Below are 19740 nucleotides of genomic sequence, written 5' to 3'. Positions count from 1 at the left end.
ACTCACCCATCTCCTAGCTCTCCTGCAGTTGACTCTCAACAAGTTTGCCATCCACCTTGCATCTTCATCATGGAAGAGGGCTTCCTTAGAGACCCAGACCTGCCCAAGAAACCTGGAGTGGGAGCTGCTCTTGGGTCCCATCTGGGTCACCAAATTTGTTGCTGAAAGCCCAGTCCTTGTCCCTGATGCTAATCCAATAATGAGGACACAGTTTTGAGATAAAGGAAAAAAGTTTATTGCTTTGCTAGCAAAGAAGAAATCATAGCCTGTCCCAAAGGCTATGATTTTGCCCATCAGCAGGAGCAGGGGGCTTTTAAAGAGGTGACTCAAAAGACTACATTTCACATGTTCTCTGGAGTTGTAATTCACTCGTTAATTTGGGAGATAGTCATTTCTGAGATCTTCTGGTACCATCCCTAATGTCTGAATTACTTGGTTCCTGTGGTAAGTGTATACTCAGGCACAGATTAATCTGCCTAGGATGGGGAAGAAAAGTAATCCCGTTACCCCTGAGATTAGGGAAGGGGAGAGAGGGAGAGAAAAAAAAAAGTAAGTTGCAGTGACAGAGAAGCTAGGGCTATATTCAAAGCATAAAGTGGAGCACTGTTAAGTACCATCCCACAATTTAGGGGCAGTTCCTTAGGTTCTATTGAGATGGAGAAAAATAACAACCAGGAAAGGAGGAAGGGACATTTTAGAGTTTTTTATTTCAAAGAGCTCTGTTAAAATACCAGCTCAATTCAGAATAGCCCCAAATTGGAAACAAACCAGCGTTCAACTGATAAATACATAAAATGTAGTATATGTATACAACAAAATATTATTTGGCAACAAAACAAAGTGAAGTGCTAATACTTCCAACCTCATGGATGAACCTTGAAAATATGCTAAGTGAAAGAAGGCAGTCACAAAAGACCCCATGTTGTATGGTCCCATTTATGTGAAATATCCAAAGTAAGCAGATACATATATAGAGAAAGTAGATTAGTGGTGGGCTAAAGGCTGGGGGGAGAATGGGGAGTGACAACAAATGGGTTTGCAATTTTTTTAAGGGAAGGATTGAAATGTTTTAAAATTACATTGTGGTGATAATTGCATAACCCCATGAATATACCAGAACATTTAATTGGACTCTTTAAATGAATTTTTTTTTAAATTTTTGGTACCAAAGATTAAACCTGGATGCACTTAACCACTGAGCCACATCTTCAGCCCTTTTTATTTTTTATTTTGAGAGAGGGTCTCGTTAAGTTGCTTAGGACCTCACTAAGTTACTGAGGCTATCCTTGAATTTGCAATCCTCCTACCTTAGCCTCCCAAACTACTGAGATTGCAGGTGTGTACCACCTGGATGAATTATGAATTATATCTCAATAGAAGTTTTAAAAGAAAGGATATGATTTCTACATGTCATTTCTTTTTGAGGTTGTTTGCCTTTGGATACTACCCCATTACATTATAAAGAAGTTCTAGCCTCAGGGAGAGGTCCATGTAAAGAAGTACTGAGACCAAAAAGCAATAGTTGGCATCCACTTGCCAGGTGTGTGAGTGAACCATAACAGAAGTGGATCTTCTAGCTTCAGCCAAGCCTTCAGATTGCTGTAGGCCAGCCAACATCTTAACTGCAACTTCATGAGAGAGTTAAGACAAAACTGCTCACCTAAGCCATTTTTAAATTCCTAACCACAGAAAATACAAAAACACAAATACCCAGTTAATGTGTAACGTAGTTATTAGATAACTAATATAATAACATTGTTGCCAGAGAAGGGTCCAAGTGTTACCAGTACGATTACCATTGTGTTTATAGGTGCTTATGTCCTGTGAGCAAAGAATTTAAGCAAGACATAAGCTGTAGGAAAAGTAAAGCAAAGTTTATTGGAGGAGAGGGAAAAGCACCCTCAAGGAAGAGATAGAGTGGAACATCTCAAAGAGGAGATTGACAGCTTACTTCTCAGTTTTATTGGGGTAAGAGGGAAAGTTTCTAGAGAGTCCTATCTGGATACTACCGCTAATTTTTGACAAACAGTAGGATTACATCATATTTTAAGTCCCTACTGCACATGATTTTACCCTCAGGTACTCACACAAAACTCACAGGGATGGAGGAAGGTAGAAAATTTACAATTACAATGAGATTAAAATGACATGCTAAAGTTCTAAAGGCAACTCTTAGTCACCTTGGCCCATGCTAACTGGTTCTAAATGGAACTTTTTTTTTTTACAGATTTTATGGCTGGTGGGCTTTGCTTTTAATTATCCTGTTTTCTATATGTTTTCTCTCATATGTGGAAAGTAGAAGGGAAAAATCAAAAGAAAGGTGGTGGTGGGGACCTCATGAAAATCAAAAGCAGATCAGTAGAGCAAATGAAAAGGATAGAGGAGGGAAAGGGAAAATAATGGGGAAAGATATTGGCAAATTATATTGTTATACCGTGTCCATGTATGAATATGTAGCAAATCCCATCATTATGTACAATAATAATGCACCAATAAAAATATGGAAAAAAAGAAATTATATTATTTCCTGAGTCTTGGAATCTTTGATCTGTTTAAAAGTTACAAAGTTCCCCTTTCAGGGTAACTTGTGTTCTTTTATCAGTGAAGGAGTCTTTGAACTATATTACTCAGCTCTGAGAATAGCTCTGAAAATACAGATTGTTTTCAAGAAATATAACATATCCTATTGATGTAACCCAAAGCAGGGCCAGAATGATTTTGGGTAAATGTTTTCTTAGTAGAAAACATCTGGAGGGTTAGCACATAAGCCTAATCTATAGAATTATTCCCTTAATTTGTGTTCCTCCAGCTCATGTCTATTTGCTACCTATCACAAGGAGGTCTCAGAGACCAGAGCCTCAACTCAGGATGATGTGGTCCTTCACAAACACTATAGAAAAGAATATAGGCACATAATATATTGGGCACAGAGATTTATTTAGGGAAGCAGGGAATGTATATTCAAAGGAGAATGTGAGTCATCTTGAAAGTGATAGATGATTTGGGAGTTCTCAGGCTCTTCTTTCAACCTTTTGTGTGTGTGTGTGTGTGTGTGTGCACACGCGTGCACGCATGCGTGTGTATGTATGTATGTGTTTAGCGCTGGGGATTGATCCAGGGGGGTGCTTTGCCACTGACGCACATCCAGAGTCCTTTTTATTCTTTATTTTGAGATAAGTTCTTGCTAAGTTACCCAAGCTGGCCTCAAACTTGTGATCCTCCTATATTATCCTCCCAAGTTGCTGGAATTTTAAGCATGTGCCACCTTAGCTGGCTCAGGCTCTTCTTTTAAAGGAAACTTGATGAAGGGTGGGCATGGAAAGGTATGTGGTATAACATCAGTCTGGTGATCACAAGATGGTTTATGGTGGTCTGGCAATTCTCAAGTTGACGTCTTCTCCATTATTTGATCAATAGATAATACTGGGGAAATACCATATATTATAAGTTTCTAGGAAAGCACCCTATAATTATAGGTTTTGTATCTTCCTTTGCTCAACCTGTTCTAAAAGTATAGGTATTAGTTGGCTAACTGACCAACTAATGTATATTGTATAGGGCAATTTTCATAACTGGGTGAATTTCCAGTAACTTTAAGATTGTCAGTAAAGATTTGTAGATTTTCCAGACATTTGGGAGTGACAGCCCTGGGAGAGAGAACTGGCTTTAGGAATGATAGACCTGTAAGAACATTGACTTTAGGAGAGAAGGTATGAGATTACAGTTTTATTTTCCTTTGTCCTTTCTTTTGTCACCTCTCTACCTACCTTTTTATGTCTTTTCTGTCCTACCTCAACATGATATTCTAAAGGATATCTTTTGCCTTACTTTGCACCAAAATGCTAGGTACAGAGATATCAGACATCGAAGTTCATATGAAACAAAACTCTTTAGACATTTTACAAAGAAAATGAGAGAAAACATATTCCATGACTCTTGAACCTCCTCAGCCATTTCTAGATTATGAAGTATAGCAGATATTATGTAAAGAAGATATCTATTAAGAATACTATTCTTACCTCCAATCTAGTGAAGGGTTTTTTTTTTGTAGTACTGCTTAATAAATATGTGACCCCTATAGTTAATAGTGCAAATTTGACTGTGTATATATGTGTATAGCAGAAGGTTAAAGTAGAAGAGACCTGGAATGATTTTCATTAGTTCTAGAAATAAATGACTTCGAAATTAATGGGAACAGAAGGTAATTGGAATTTGACATGAAAGAACCAAGAACAATCTGCACAGTACCAGGCTCAGAGGTATCATATAGCTCATTGCTCTTTATGTCTCATATCTTCTAATCACTTATGTATTTGATTCCTCTCTTGAATCTCAGATAATTAAAGGACTGATTGAAGAAGTTCAGGGTAAATAAAAGAAATTAAGTATGAAAGTGGCCGCAGTTTTCAAAACCATTGCCACACAGCTCTGTGACTTCCTGAAAACATACAGAACTCCCTACCTGAATAGCTTCCTGTTTTGAGTTTCATTGCCAAATCAACTTGCAAGCGCCACAGCTTATAAAGGAATGTGAGAGGTATTCAGGGTGATGAAGAAAAAAAAAACAAACCTGGTTTTTGAGTTTCATCCTTTGGTAGAGAAGAGTACAAAGTGTCTTGGGAATATTCCATTGGTCAGTGATTAGGCAGGCATGACAGAGGAAGTTATGGTTGGGTATGAGCAGGTATTTAGAAACTAGCAGGTATTTACCAAGTAACCAAGGGAGACATGAGCCTAGTGCCTAGTGTCTGTTATAAACCTGAGCTTTATAACAGACACTAGACTCATGTAAAAATTACATATTTAGAGATTCCTCTTTAATTACTTGAAATTTTTCATGTCATCAATTATTTTGAAAAAATTATGCTAACATATCTTCTGAATAGAAAGAAGAATCTCAGAAACCAACATTGAAAATGCTTCTAAATCTAGAAGTCCATAGGCACCATGATGATACACAGAATTTCCAGTACATATTAGTATTAAAATGTTACATTTGTTACAAAAGTGGCCTTGGTTCTTCCAGGTAGTTAATAAGTAATTTTTTTGGTGAATGATTCTGTCAAAGTGACATTTGAGGAGCTCATCACTTGCCAGGATCAGTCCCAGTTGGAATAAAGCAATGGAGCTTTCAGCTGACACTATGGAAGGACTACATGAATCAGAAAAAGGGCACTAAAAAGAGCAGCCTCAATAGAACCAATGGAATGTGCCTATGAAAATATTAAACCCTCTCTGAAGAAAGATTTCATTCAGAGTCTCTAATATTTTCATTAAAAATATTTAATGGATAGGCTAGATTGGATAGTCAAGTTATGTGACATTTGAGCTAAGACCCAAAGAAACAGCAAATGCAAAGGCTCTCATGAGCTTACATGTTTAAGAACGGAGAAAAGGTGGTATAATAGAAAAGGGGGAGAGTGAAAAGAGGAGGGCTATCAGGCTTCTTTAGCCATGGACAGGAGTTTGGATTTTATTCTAAGCAGAATAGGAAGAGATGGGAGTGTTTTGCACAGCTGTAGGGTGTGTTCTGCTTCTGTTTCCAAGTGTCTATTCTGGCTACTGTGTAGAGAATGGACTATCAATTCCCAGGTATGAATTATTGCCAATTCCTAGGATGTGGGGTGTTTTGATGGTGAGCTGAGTGGTAGAATCAATATAGGGAAATTTTGAAGCAATAACACAAATTTAAGAAGAGGATTTAAAAAAAAAAAAACCAAGATCACATGTATCTGTGCTGTGCATTTCTAAAAGGATGACATTCTGTCCAGTAGCCCTTGAGCATTATGTTCTTGGGAAGAGGTCAAGGTCTATCACAAAAGGATCACAAAGAAAGATAAATGAGTAATATTTAGCAGTTTTCACCATTGGATATGATGTTAGCTGTGAGTTTTTCATACACAGCCTTTATTATGTTAATGTATTTCCTTATAATCCTAGTTTATTGAATTTTATCATGAAAGAATGTTGAATTTTGTCAAATGCTTTTTCTGCATTATTTGAGATCATCATATGATTTTCCCCCTCATTCCGTTAATGTTGGGTATTTCATTAGTTGATTTTTATAGGTTGAACTATCCTTACATTCCAGCAATAAATCCCACTTGGTGATGGTATATAATTGAACTGTTTGGTTTGGTTTGGTACTGGGGATTGAGTCCAGAGGTGCTTTACCACTATGCCACATCCCCAGGCTCTTTTTATTTTTTATTTTGAGACAGGGGCTTGCTGTATTGCTTAGGATCTTGCTAAGTTGCCCACACTGGTCTCGAACTTGTGATCTTCCTGTCTCATCTTCCCAAGTTTCTAGGATTAGAGGCATGCATCACTGCACCCAGCTGAATTAATTTTCAAACAAAGTCAAATCAGGAACTTCTTATGCCCCTGCTAACTAGCACTTGAGAAGATAAATATCATTTTAGACTAGACTAAGTTGTGTTTACTCAAATATAAATTATGGTTTGCATAAATACATTTTAATATACTGTGTGTGTGTGTGTGTGAGAGAGAGAGAGAGAGAGAGAGAGAGGAGGGGAGAGGAGGAGAAGGGGGAGGGGAGGTTCAGTCGTCATACTGCCTCTATTCAAGTCGTGTTTCTGATAATTACTAATTGGGTATTCCTGGGAAAGTTTTTAATTTATTTGTGCTATTTCCTTAGTTGTAAAATAGAAGTTAAAATAAACCTACTTCAGGGTTATTGTACAAATTAAAAAGACAAACTAATACCTGGAATATATAAGTACTCTGTGAGGGTATCTATCATTATATAATTGCACTCTGATTAATGAAAGATAGAGATCTTTTGCTAAATTCAAGTTTTAAAAATTGTCAACTGAACTATTTAATGGCAAGGAAAACATTTATAATTGAAACTATAGACAGAGACCTTTAGATAAAAGATTTTCAACTTTATCATTTGTGCATGTCATCTTATTTACACCTGAAAAGAAATCAAGATGCCTATCCTTAAATACACCCCCATGTAACAAAAAAATAATCTTCCAATCTGCAGAGACTGCACATAAATGTAGGGGCCTGACCTTGAAACTTCTTAACACCTGTGATAATGTGCGCAGTAAGCTGACACACTCTCTAGTGCCTACTCCAATGGGCCTGGTATTAGTATACATCATGCTCATCTATCTCCCTCACTAAAGCAGACATTTCTCAAGGTCAGGGTCCATGCCTAACCTTCACTATAATGCCACCCCTCTCCCCACAGGGCCTCAATCTCAGCAAATTTGTCCGGGATTGAATTCTGTGCTTACATTCTCTTGACCATTTTTTCTCTGCAGTTTAAGATATAAGTCATTGTTGTAAGTTGAGAGTCATAGATTTAAATTCTGTCTTGCCCCTCTCTTATCTAAGAAACTTGAACCAGTAACTTCATAAATCCAAGTTTTAAACTTTTCACATATAAGATAGGAATAATATTTATCTCAAAGGTACTGTGAGAACCAAGTAAGGCAATGCATATACTGTGTTGTGGAAAGTACTCAGAGAGGTTCAAAAATTTTTTATCTGATTTTGAATTTTGGTGTATCAAGTCAACTAAATTCAATTCCTAAACTGTTTTTTTTTTCTTTTTTGGCTGAGTTGCATTTATTTTTCCTCTTGTCATATTTCCATGATTTTAAACGAATAGCACTTTATTTTGAGGAAAATTTTAGATTTACAAAATATCTGAGTAGATGATACACAGAGTTCCTATATTGGTACCCCACCTCACCTCCACACATAGTTTTCTCTATTATTAATATTGGAAGTAGTAGTATGGCACATTTGTTTTAATGAACCAATATTGGTGCATTTTTATTAATTAAAGACCATAGTTAGTTCAGACCTTAGTTTTTACATAATGTCCTTTTTATGTCCCAGGATACCATCTGAGGTGTCATATTACTCTTAGTTGTCATGTCTCTTTAGTTCCCCCTTGACTGTGACAGTTTCTCAGACTTTTTTGTTTTGATGATTTAACAGTTTTGAGGAATATTGATTAGTGTATTGTAGAGTGTCCATCAACTGGAATTTACATTGTGTTTTTCTCATGATTAGACCACACTTATAAATTTTGGGAGGAAAATCACAAAGGTCAAATATTTCTTAATATTAAAGACACATTCTATGCACATGGCTTACCACTCTTGATACTGCCTGATCACCTGGCTATAATAGTATCTGTCAATTTCCTCCACTGTTAAGTTGCTGCTTTCCCTTCTTTCCATATTGTACTATTTAAAAGAAGTCACTATCTGCAGCCCACACTTGTGGGGAGTTGTGCTCCCCACCCTAAACATTTTAAAAACAAATACTTGTTGCATGATACCACGCTAGATTCTTTAATAGAGATATATGTCATTGTCTGCCTTTTTCGAGTTCCTTTTAAGGGAAGATTCTCTACCCACAATCTCTGCTAACTGGGCAGTTGGCCACAGGACCCTGACCAGGAGAGATGGCTACCTAACCTTCAGTGTTAACCTTGAGCAAGTAAAGGAGTTTTGTAACTTGTTGGCATTTGATATTATTCAGTTTTCTCACATTAAAAAAAAAAACTTTACCAAATGCAGTTAGATAATTCTCAGTTTATTTAATAAATTGAAAGCATACTTTCTGATGAAAAAGTCTCCAAAATTCTTGCATACTATGTAAGTGAAGTAAATTGAATGAAGTCTACTTCTTTCATTCTCATGGTCTTCAATATCTTTTCAGCAACAATATTATACACATTGAAAAGGAGTTAAAAGTGTTAATAAGGGCTGGGGATGTGGCTCAAGCGGTAGTACGCTCGCCTAGCATGCAGGCGGCCCAGGTTCGATCCTCAGCACCACAAACAAACAAAAGATGTTGTGTCCACCGAAAACTAAAAAATAAATATTAAAATTCTCTCTCTCTCTCTCTCTCTCTCTCTCTCTCTCTCTCTCTTTAAAAAAAGTGTTAATAAGCGCTCTACTGCTTAAAGGAAATTATTGAGTGTGTTAAAGAACTGATGAAAAATGTATCTGTCAAGGCTTTTCTTAAAAGGGACATCACTTAAGAACAGGAACAAAAAACTTCACCTTGACATGAACAATAATGACACTTGCCATGACCATCTTTCAAATGATTTTCATTCCTTGAAGATTTTTATTATTTTACATGGATATTCCTAAATACTGATCCAGGATGGGAACAAGTAAAACCATCATGTGTAATATTGGAGAAGAGAATAAAAATTGATGATAAGGCTTGGGATATCATTCATTGGCAGAGTACTTGCCCAGTGTGTGCATGTCCCTGGGTTCAATCCATAGCACTGAAAAAAAATGCAGTCAGGAGGAAAAGTGGATGGAGAGAGGGAAGAAGTACTAGGGACTGAAGTAGAGCAAATTATATTCCATGTATGTGTGATCATGTAAAAATGAACCCCACTGTCATGTATAGCTATAATGCACTAAAAAAAAGTAACCAAAAAAATCATAACCAAGAAATCAAATAACCTAATCAATAAATGGGCAAATAAACTGAATGGATTATTTCTCAAAAGAAGAAATGCAAATGGCCAACAAATATATGAAAAATGTTCAACATCTTTAGCAATTAGGGAAATGCAAATAAAAACTACATTGAGATTTCCTCTGATTCCAGTTAGAATTGCAGCAATCAAGAATAAATACAATAGGGGCTGGGGTTGTGGCTCAGTGGTAGAGCACTGAATGAAGCACTGGGTTTGATCCTCAGCACCACATAAAAATAAATAAATAAAATAAAGGTATTGTGTCCATCTACAACTAAAAAAAAAGAATAAAAACAATAATAAATGCTGGAGAAAAAGGAACACTTTTACACTGTTAGTAGGATTGTAAATTAGTACAACCACTACAGAAATCACTATGGCCGTTCCTTAAATGACTAGGAATGAAACCAACATATGATCCAGTTATATCACTCCTCAGTGTCTATTCTAAAGAATTAAAGTCCTCATACTATAGTGATATGTGAATACCTATGTTTATAGCAGCGCAATTCACAATAACCAAACTACAGAATAGCTGTAGCCAAGCCAAGGAAGTGTCAACAGATGAATGGAGAAAGAATATGTGGTATATATACCCAATGGAATTTTATTCTGCCATAAAGAAGAATGAATTACATCATTTGCTGGAAAATGAGTGGAAATTGAGAGCAATATGTTAAGCAAAATAAGCCAAACTCAAAGTCAGGAGTTATGTTTTCTCTCACGTGGAAACTGAAGAGGAAAAAGGAAAAGAAAGATGGGGCAGATCTCATGAAAATGGAAGGGAGATAGTACTGTAGAGGAAAGGAAAAGGAGGAGGAGGGTGGAGAGGGAGAGGGGAAATACTAGGGAACGATATTAATTACATTATATTGTTATCAATTGTACATGTACAGACATATAACAATAAGCCACATCATTATGTATGATTATAATGCACCAGTAACAAATATGGGCAAAATAATACTACTGATATTCCATTTTTGAATATTCATCCAGTCAACAAATATTGGTTCCTAATTGTAGGTATTCTAAATATGTGTATGTGCACGTGTGGGTATGTATTTTTCTGTCCTGGTAACTTACCTGAAAAAAATCTTTGACTTCTTTTCATTTCTCTAAAAGAAAAAGAGAGAGAGATGAAATGCAATCCTGAAAAATGGAAAAGCAGTTCACGCCATGAAAGATGGTATGTATGTGCTTCAACAAATCAGTTTCGAGGAGTGGTTTTCAGAATTTTTAATTTTTATTTTGTATCAGCACCCATTTGGGAGCTCAGTTTATAATGATAATGTTGTCCATATTTTCTCATTAGTGATTGTTTAATGCACAATAGGGAGATAAGTTGCATTTGATCACTGTAGAAGCTATATTACGACATAATTGTAACATAGACTTTAACTGCAAGAAATTTAAGCAAATTCTGCAAAATGGGTACTGTTAAGAAAAGCTACATCATCAGGAAAATACAAAGTATGTAATTTAGATATTTATAGTTTGATGAGAAATAATTCAGTTCATCCACAAATGAGTATATTTATTACTGGGGACCCCTGGTGATGGGGGGATTCTTTCTACTCAGATTTAGATTCAGCACACATTTTTGAATGCCCATTATAATAGAGCACTTTCTCATATAATGACTATATCTGAAAGCTCTTAACTCAAAGGAGAGAAGGTAGTGTTCAATTTGAGATGTGGAATTAAACTCTGAAAGGTTTGGGTGCCATATGTTTTTGTTTTTGTTTTAATCACACGAAGATAAAATTCAGGAAGAAGTTTATGAGTAGGGAAATTGCTACTGTTGCCTGCCTGGATGATTACAAATGTCATTACCTGGTTGATTATAAGTGCTCAAAAATCTTTACCTGAATTGAAACCATAATTTAGATTGCAGCATTAGCATTCCTGAGCCAGGGTTTTGAGAAACCAGATTGTTTTAGAGCTTCACTTATAGGAATCTAATAATTTCTGCCTTGCTCTTTTCTCACATAAATAAAGGGAAAACTCAGAGTACATGGCTTATTAACTACAGTTGACCACTGGAAAAAGAACATGAAACACATTTTTAATGTATTTTTATAGTGCCATAAATTGCATCATAATTTCTGTCAAAGATGTGTGACACAAAGCTATCTATGTAATCAATAGGAAGATGCACATTATCTGAAGAGGCTGTGTTATTTAAACTCCAAATTGAAACCCTTGCTCTGCAAATTACATTAACAGGAAAATAAAATAGAATATTTAGGATCAATAAACTGACATCAGTGGTGTGGTCAGCTTATTGGAAAAGGACACCAAGAATCTCCGATTTCTCTCCTTGATTAAACTGTTCTAATAAGTGCTGGCACTATCTGCATCTTCTGTACCCAGGTCTTGAGCATCTCCAATGCACAGTGCTGCAAGGTGGGTATGAGAACACAGCTTCTGCGGCTTGCTTGTCGGTCTGTTGCTATGGCTGTCTCTCTTCCTATGGTTAAAAAAAAAAAGTGACTCTCAGTTGAGTTTACTTCTTTCCTTGTTTCTTTAAGAAATAGAGAATGGGAGTATATTAAATCTGAAGAAACTTTCAAATGAGGAAGACTCAAGAACATGTTCCATTCTTTCCCTGGGTCACAGAACTTTGCAGAAGCTTCTGCACAACTAGCAATCTTTTCTGTCCAAAAGAGACTTCCCCAAGTGACCCTAGGTTTACAGTGTGACAAGACAGTGACCTTCCTTGCTTCATTTGGAAAGAGTCTCTCATCTCAGGCATCTAGTAATTCACCATGTCTCTCATTCTGTGCCCTGTGCAAACAGTGTGTATCATTGTATCACTCTTCCAATCATCTTGACCCAAGAAAGATGAAGACACCTGGGGAACTGGATGTTCACCAATAGAATGAACAAAAAACAACAAGTAGCATTTTGTTTGTGAGGGTGTGCCTATTTTATCTTTTAAGTCCTACCCAGATGTAGTGGATTCCAGGATTTGCAATAGCTCCTGAATATAAAAAGACCAGTGACTTATTAAACGTTGCCTATTAGGGAACTATGCTCACAGTATCCAGTAATAAGAGGTAATAAAGAAAATAAGGAACTAAATACTACAAAAAAATTAAAATTCATCAGTGAATATGTGCTAAATATTTTTAAGTATTTTGATCATTGTCTCTAACTACAAAAAAGTTTGGGAGCTGGTGGCAAGTTATTCAATATTCCACAGAAGTGCTTAAAGCAAACATTTGAGTCAACTGTTAAGATAAACAATATCCAAAATAAGTTCTAGAGATCTTCTGTACATGTGATTGAAGATAAAATGGTGTGCACTTTGAAATATGTTAAGAGCGTAGGTCTCGTGTAAGGTGTTCTTCCAAAACAAAGTGAGTTGAGGTGTTGGATATCTTCAGTACCGTATTTGTGTGATGGCATCTTGGATGTCTGCATATGTTCAAACTTGTCAAGTTGTACACACTAAATATATACAGTTCTTTGTATATTGATTATACCTCAACAAATCGGTTTTTTAAAATGAAAGACTCGTTTCAGATTGTATACAGACCATGGGATTAGTAGAAATGCAGTTGGAATTTCCAGCCCTGAAATCTTCTTTATTCTAGATCCCTAAAGTCATACTAATTCCTACTGAGCAAACAGAAAATAAATCACTCTCAAATTAAACTTCCAACAAGATAACAAAGAACAACACATGGTTCTTTATCTTCCCCAAATGTAAAGACTACATGAATATTCCAGCTTCAGAGAATTTTAGCTGTTCAAAGCAAAAAGCTGTGCTCAGATCTTCTCTGTCAGTGTTATCAGTCTTCTGTGCCCACATAGCCCTCAGCCTTCTTGTTCCTAAATGATTTCCTTCTATCTAATTAATGTCTGCAGTTCCAAGTCTGATGGTACAGATAAACTGCATGTCAAATCTTGGCAGCTATGTCATCTCTTTGTGGGAAAGTCAAGTAGTCCTTTGAAAAATTTGAAGGACACAGAAACAGTACTAATGCACTTGTTTAGAGTTGGGAAAGGACTGCAAGACAACACAATATGGATACACATAATAGCCCTCCACAATTGTCCCCAACTTACTTCTTTAGAGTGAGCAGGCAGCTCCTCTCTCCTTTTACTACTATGTACTCAATATACAGTCTTCATGGCCTCCATGCCTTTGCATGTGCTGTTCCCTCTGTCCCTTCTCATTTTCTTTAATGGAAAATCTATTATCACCCTTGAGAATACTGCAGCTTCTCAATTTAAAAAACTTCCAATAACTCCAGGGCAGTTTGGTCATTCCCTTCTCTGTGCTTTTATAAGCCTTTGTTCATATCTCCATTAGAACACTTGTCACATTATATTGTAGTCATGTGTTGAATCTGAGGGCAGCGATCCTGTCTCAATCATCCAGTAATTAAGACAGCCCCTGGCAGAAAGTATATATTCTATGCTGTTTTTGCATGGATGAACGAATGAATGAACAAACCATCATTGTCCAAGTTGCTTTACTTTTCTGCAAAACTAGCTAAATAATATCATTGCTTTCAGTGTGACAATTTGCTCTATAATAAGTGTAACAGGAGGAAGAGAATGAAAGCACTAATTGCAACATTCTTAGAGGCTATAGATTAAGTCAAACTTATCCAAAAAGGTGGGAAAAAATATCAAAATCAGAATGCTAATCATAGCTTTACAATAACAATGGAAATAAACATATAAAATCATTTGCATTTCTAATTCTCTTTTCCCTCAACATAAAATAACAGAAAAATACCACACAGATATCATGTGTAGACTTTGCACCAGAAGAAGTCTTTTAAAAGATCAAAACAATAATGGGGTGTAATGATAGAATGCTTTCCTCGCATACTCAAGGCTCTGGGTTTGTTCTCCAGGACAGGAGAAAAAGAAGAAAAAAAATCGAAACAATAGATTTTTACAGTTGAAAGGGATTTCTTGATTATCTATTTCAATCCTGTACTGTATGAGTCTCTATGATATCCCTGATAATTACTAATCTAGCTTTTTACTTGAACACTTTCAGGGATGAGGAACTCATTATTTAAGATGGTGTTTGATTCCTTAATTTGACTATTTTATTTTTTTTTTAATTTTGTTTTAGTTGTAGATGAACATAATACCTTTATTTTTATGTGGTGCTAAGGATTGAACCCAGTGCGTCACACATGCTAGTCTAGTGCTTTACCACTGAGCTACAACCCCAGCCATAATTTGACAATTTTAATGTTCAAATCTGCTTCCATGTAATCTTCAGCCATTGACCCAGTTTTATTCTTCTTCCCTTTCCTCTTTCTCATCTGCATCCTTGTCCTCCTCTTCCTCTTCCATGTCTTCCTCTTGACTGAACCTAGGATTGATCTACCACAGAGCCACATCTCCATCCCTTTCATTTATTTATTTATTTTATTTTGAGACGGGGTCTCCATAAGTTGCTGAGGCTCTTGTTTTAGCCTCTCAAGTAGTTGGGATTACAAATGTGTACCACCTGCCCAGCTTTACTTCTTTCTTAAACCACAGAGAGTACTCCTTATGCTTAGGCAACCCTATCAATAATGAAATGCAGTTATATAATCATTCCCAGTCTTTTTTTTCAGGCCTTTCCAATTTCATTCTAGTACTTCTCATATGCCATATTTTCACCAAACTAATTTATATCCTTAGAATATATCCCAGTTTGTCTTAAACACTTCTAAAATGGAGACTAGAGCTCACTCCAAGTGAGATTTAAGCAGAATAGAACTAACATATATCTTTCATTTTAGACTCCATACAGTTACTGCTGAAACTTGGACTTTTACTTGAGGTAGAGTCATACCTTGGCAATGCTTAGCAGGAAAAAAATGACATAAAGCTTGGGTGCAACCAGAACTAAGAGAACTGATCCAACACTGAAAATGGCTCTTTAGTTGAGAGGAGAGCTGCCTAAAGGAGCCTAGCTATGTTACAGTACTTTTCTTAAGCGTTTTAAAAAATGTTCCTAATAGAGACATTTAAAGGGTTTTGATGGTGATGAGTAGGCTATAGCAGTATTTGAAATTAGACAAATAGTAGAATCATATTTCCATTTGGTTTTGGAGGAGACTCTCAATCCTTAGTTTGAGGGACACGAGATCGGAACCCAACCCCTGGAGAAAGAAGTTGCAAAATGCTAGGCAATTAAAGTAAAAGAGAATAAGGTTCAAAGAAGGGCTACATTTTAAAGGAAAAACTGAGGTAGTATCAGAATCAAAGTGACTCTGGAGTAATAAAGACCTTTGTTCTTTCTTCAGGCATGGTGGCAAACGCCTGTATGGCTCAGAGTGGCTCAGGAGGCTAAGGCAGGATTACAAATTCAAAGCCAGCCTCAGCAATTTAGTGAGGCCTAAATAACCTAGTGAGACCCTGTCTCAGGATAAGATATAAAAAGGGCTGGAATCTTTTTTAAAAAAAGGGGGGTGGCTGGGGATGTGGTTCAGTGGTTAAACATCCCTTGGTTCAATCCCTGGTACTTGCTGATGTTGAACTCCATCAGCTTTGCTTTCCAAGCCTGAGTTTCCTAGTGTGAAAATGGGGATAATGCAACACACTTAAGGACTGCTGTAAAGATTTAGTAGGATAATGTATGTAAAGAAGGGAACATAGTGCTTATCAAAAGTTATTACTACACCTTAACATGCATGAATAAAATGAATTTTAGAATTATTTACTTTTGAAGCTTTTAAAATTATGCATAAAAAGCCATTTCAAACATTTTTAACATTTCCTTTAAGAAAAGCACTGTAATTTTGGGGGGAAAATAATCAAGGTAATATGGAGTGGTTGAAAAGGACTTGTAAATAAGCATAACATATATGATTAATTATCATAACAATTGTACTGATAATGTGGTTATACTTTACTTCAAATTTTATTCATAAGTAAGATAACTTTGTCATAAATCTTCAGAATGAGAATTTTTGTAAAGTATAAACTCAATATCATCAATTGAGCCAGAATTTTTCTAGGTGGTACAACTCAACATTTGTCAGAACAGTTTGCATAAGCCCTTTTCCCTAGCACGCTGTTGTTTTTGTTCTATTATCCAATTATCAAAAACTTAAGAGGACTGGGCACCACCCAATGGGGGTGTGTGGCTGTTTGGACTAAAGTTGAGATCCTGAGAATTAAGAGTGACATCATCTGCAACAATAAATAAGCTCTTCTTGGTGAGCAGAAGAACCATATACGAAAGTCACACTTGAGGATCTGCAGCCCATTTCATCAGCCTCCTCAAGTTCACTGAACATCAATACAGCATCAGCTGCTATTTCACCTGAAGGAAGGGCTTCTCTAAAGTTGTCTGGTAAGTCCTCTTTTAATTGTCACTTTAAATTACATGACACTTTTGATAATCATGTTTTCTACAAATATGCTATTTGTTCATGATTAAATTTTAAAGAGGTTAAATTACATTAAATATTAAATATAACAATAGAATAAATTTATGCTAAGCATATAAGTCATTTATTTTTGTGATGAAAGCCTTTTGGGATAACTTTTTAAAAAACTTCTGAAATTATAGAAAATTAATGAATATTCTGCATTATATGCTTTAGTAGTCTATAAAAATTTTGAAATAAACAGGCTGGTAGTGAATGAATAGTTCAGATGTAAATAATATATTTTTGTTAAGTGGAAGGGCTGGGGCTATAGCTCAGTGGTAGTGCACCTGCCTAGCATGCATGAGGCACTGGGTTCGATCCTCAGCAGCACACAAAAATAAATAAAATAAAGGTATTGTATCCATCTACAACTAAAATTTTTTTTTAAAAAAGGAATATTTGTTAAGTGGAGTAAAATTTCACTTTTCTTTCAGACTACCCTTACCTAGATGGCTTATTTTATGACTTTGAGAGAGCTCAGGTTGAAAAAACTACCATTAATGGCTGAATGTTTATTTCCTTTTATATAAATGACAACTTTTTAAACTTTTCTGGACTTTAAATAGTGCAAGAATTTTAAAGATATTTAACATCATTTTAAAGCTTTTATTAATGGTATTTCTATAAGAAGTCTATTTCCCTCTTAAGAACAAGGAAACAAATTAGAGATTTGTAGGTCACTAGGTGAAGTGGAACAAAGCTAGGATTAGACACTTGATCCACTCATCCTCTACCTGCAATGAATATTTCCAACGTAACCCAAAAAAGAGATGGTCTTTTGTTGCTCCATGCATAGATATGTTGATGCTTATATTTTTTTCTTATGCTACCTTTAAAATAGGAGTACCTATGGGGTGGGGATGCAGCTCAGTGGAAGAGTGCTTACATAGCAAGGCCTTGGGTTCCATCCCCAACACTGAAAAAAAAAAAAGAAGTATATAGCCATTGAACATGTCTGTTAAAAGACAGAACAGTGAACATTTAGAAAAAAGCACTGATAAATATGCCTTTGCAAATATTGAAATGCAGATTAAGGCAAAATCTTTTTCATTAATATGAAAATTTTTACGATTAAATGAGGAAAGAGCTAAAAGTTATACTCAAACATACTTGTTAGTGAAGTAAGTAGAAGAAATAAGGTGTAGATAAGCATTTTATTAAGAGCCAGAGCTCAAAATGCACATATAAGTAATTATGTGATTTTTAAGTGCTTTAATATGTACTTTTTAATGCCAGAAGTGTGCATTCATTCAGTAAGACCCTCAAAATCAGATTTTACTATTTGGCATTTATGGTTGTTATGCTAGTGCCTGAAATGAAGTTTAATCACGAAAATGACATTTTCTAAGTAAATATTGATAACAATTTACCTAATTTTAAGACTAGGCAATTTCAAGCCTGTTCAAGCATTTATGTATAGCCAACATAAAATGTGTGGGAATCCTCAAAACAAAACTCTTCTATTCATCATGTGGCTTAAAATTCATATATTCAAACCTGCACAAGCAATCTCAAAAAAATACTTAAGAAAATTAATCTAATTTCTCAGAGTATGTGTGTGTGTATCTGATGTTACTAAAGTATTCCCTATATAAAGAGGCTGATTCCAAAAGCTTCTCCTAAAAACCAACCCAATTAATTACTATACACTCTGTGATTGATTATATGGTTATAATTGGAAACTACTATCAATATTATATGGTTTGGAACACTAGAATATTTTTAAATAACTCAGTTTTGCTTTTCCTTTTAGTAAAGATGATGTCTGCAAAAGACATGGCAAAAGTGATGATCGTCATACTTGCAATTGTTTTTCTTACAAGAACGGATGGGAAAGCTATTAAGTAAGTACTACAACCTCTTTTGCATGATGAAGGCATGGAATAAGTGGGAAGCTAACGGAGTGGTCCTCTCTATTTCTGTTCTTCCAGGAAGAGAGCTGTGAGTGAAATACAGTTTATGCACAACCTGGGGAAATACTTGGCCTCCCTGGAGAGGATAGAATGGCTGCGAAAGAAACTGCAGGATGTGCACAGATTTCCTAGCCTTGGAGCTCCACTAGGTGCTGGAGAAGGTGGTTCCCAGAGATCCCCCCCAAAGGAGGAAAATATCCTTGTTGATCACCACCCAAAAAGTCTTGGGGAGGGAGACAAAGCTGATGTAGATGTATTAATTAAAGCTAAATCCCAGTGAATACAGATGTGATCAAAGCACTGCTGTGAACAGCCAGGGCAACAATATTACACACTGTTCACTTTTCTAAACTCCACGAAGACTACCAAATGCCAATATTTCTACTGTTACCAAACTTTGCATATAATCCATTGCTAGACCTGATGGCTGCAATATTAATTGATTATTTTAATCTGTTATTCGTTAAAGGGCTCTTTTGATCATTCTTTCTCTACTATTCTTTTTAAAAGTATGTAGTGCATAACTTGTGAAATAAATTGCACATTTTCACATGTCTCCCTCATAACGCAAAATAAAAATTTAATCTTGAATCAAAAGTACTGAAATGTTTCTCTCTTGCTAAAAGTAAGTCTTTTGGGTTATAGTGAACACCCCAATGTTTATATTGACATGGGTAGGAAGAACAAAATGAAAAAATTTTTTCAAAAAAATTCAATCATATTTGATATTTTGAACATAATCCATTTCTCATATCGAAGTTCTAGTTTCCCAAATTCTCACTGGATACTGTTGTCTTCTTCATTTCAGGAAAGACAATGAAATGCTCTCCTGAGAAAAAGAGCAAAAAATACTTTAAAACTTGAGTGCAAAAGCATTTGTTTCTCTCTAAATCCATGTCTGTATTCCAAACCCCAAATTTCAAGAGAGACA

The 19740-nt window shown here is 35.7% G+C and overlaps 1 protein-coding gene across 1 annotated transcript; it reads left to right on the top strand.

The window, feature by feature from the left end:
- Nucleotides 1-16628: 16628 nt before the first annotated feature.
- PTH (parathyroid hormone) lies at nucleotides 16629-19089 on the top strand (the record flags this gene model as incomplete). Its single annotated transcript, XM_081281809.1, has 3 exons — nucleotides 16629-16680; nucleotides 18650-18740; nucleotides 18828-19089. The coding sequence occupies exons 2-3, from the start codon at nucleotides 18655-18657 to the stop codon at nucleotides 19087-19089; spliced, it is 348 nt and encodes a 115-aa protein (XP_081137935.1). The 5' UTR covers nucleotides 16629-16680; nucleotides 18650-18654.
- Nucleotides 19090-19740: the final 651 nt, after the last annotated feature.

Source organism: Spermophilus citellus (assembly GCF_964194105.1).
Source record: "Spermophilus citellus genome assembly, chromosome: 2".
Classification (NCBI taxonomy): Eukaryota; Metazoa; Chordata; class Mammalia; order Rodentia; family Sciuridae; genus Spermophilus; species Spermophilus citellus.
The sequence above is the reverse complement of the archived record's forward strand: the minus strand, read 5'-3'. Positions and strand labels throughout refer to the sequence as shown.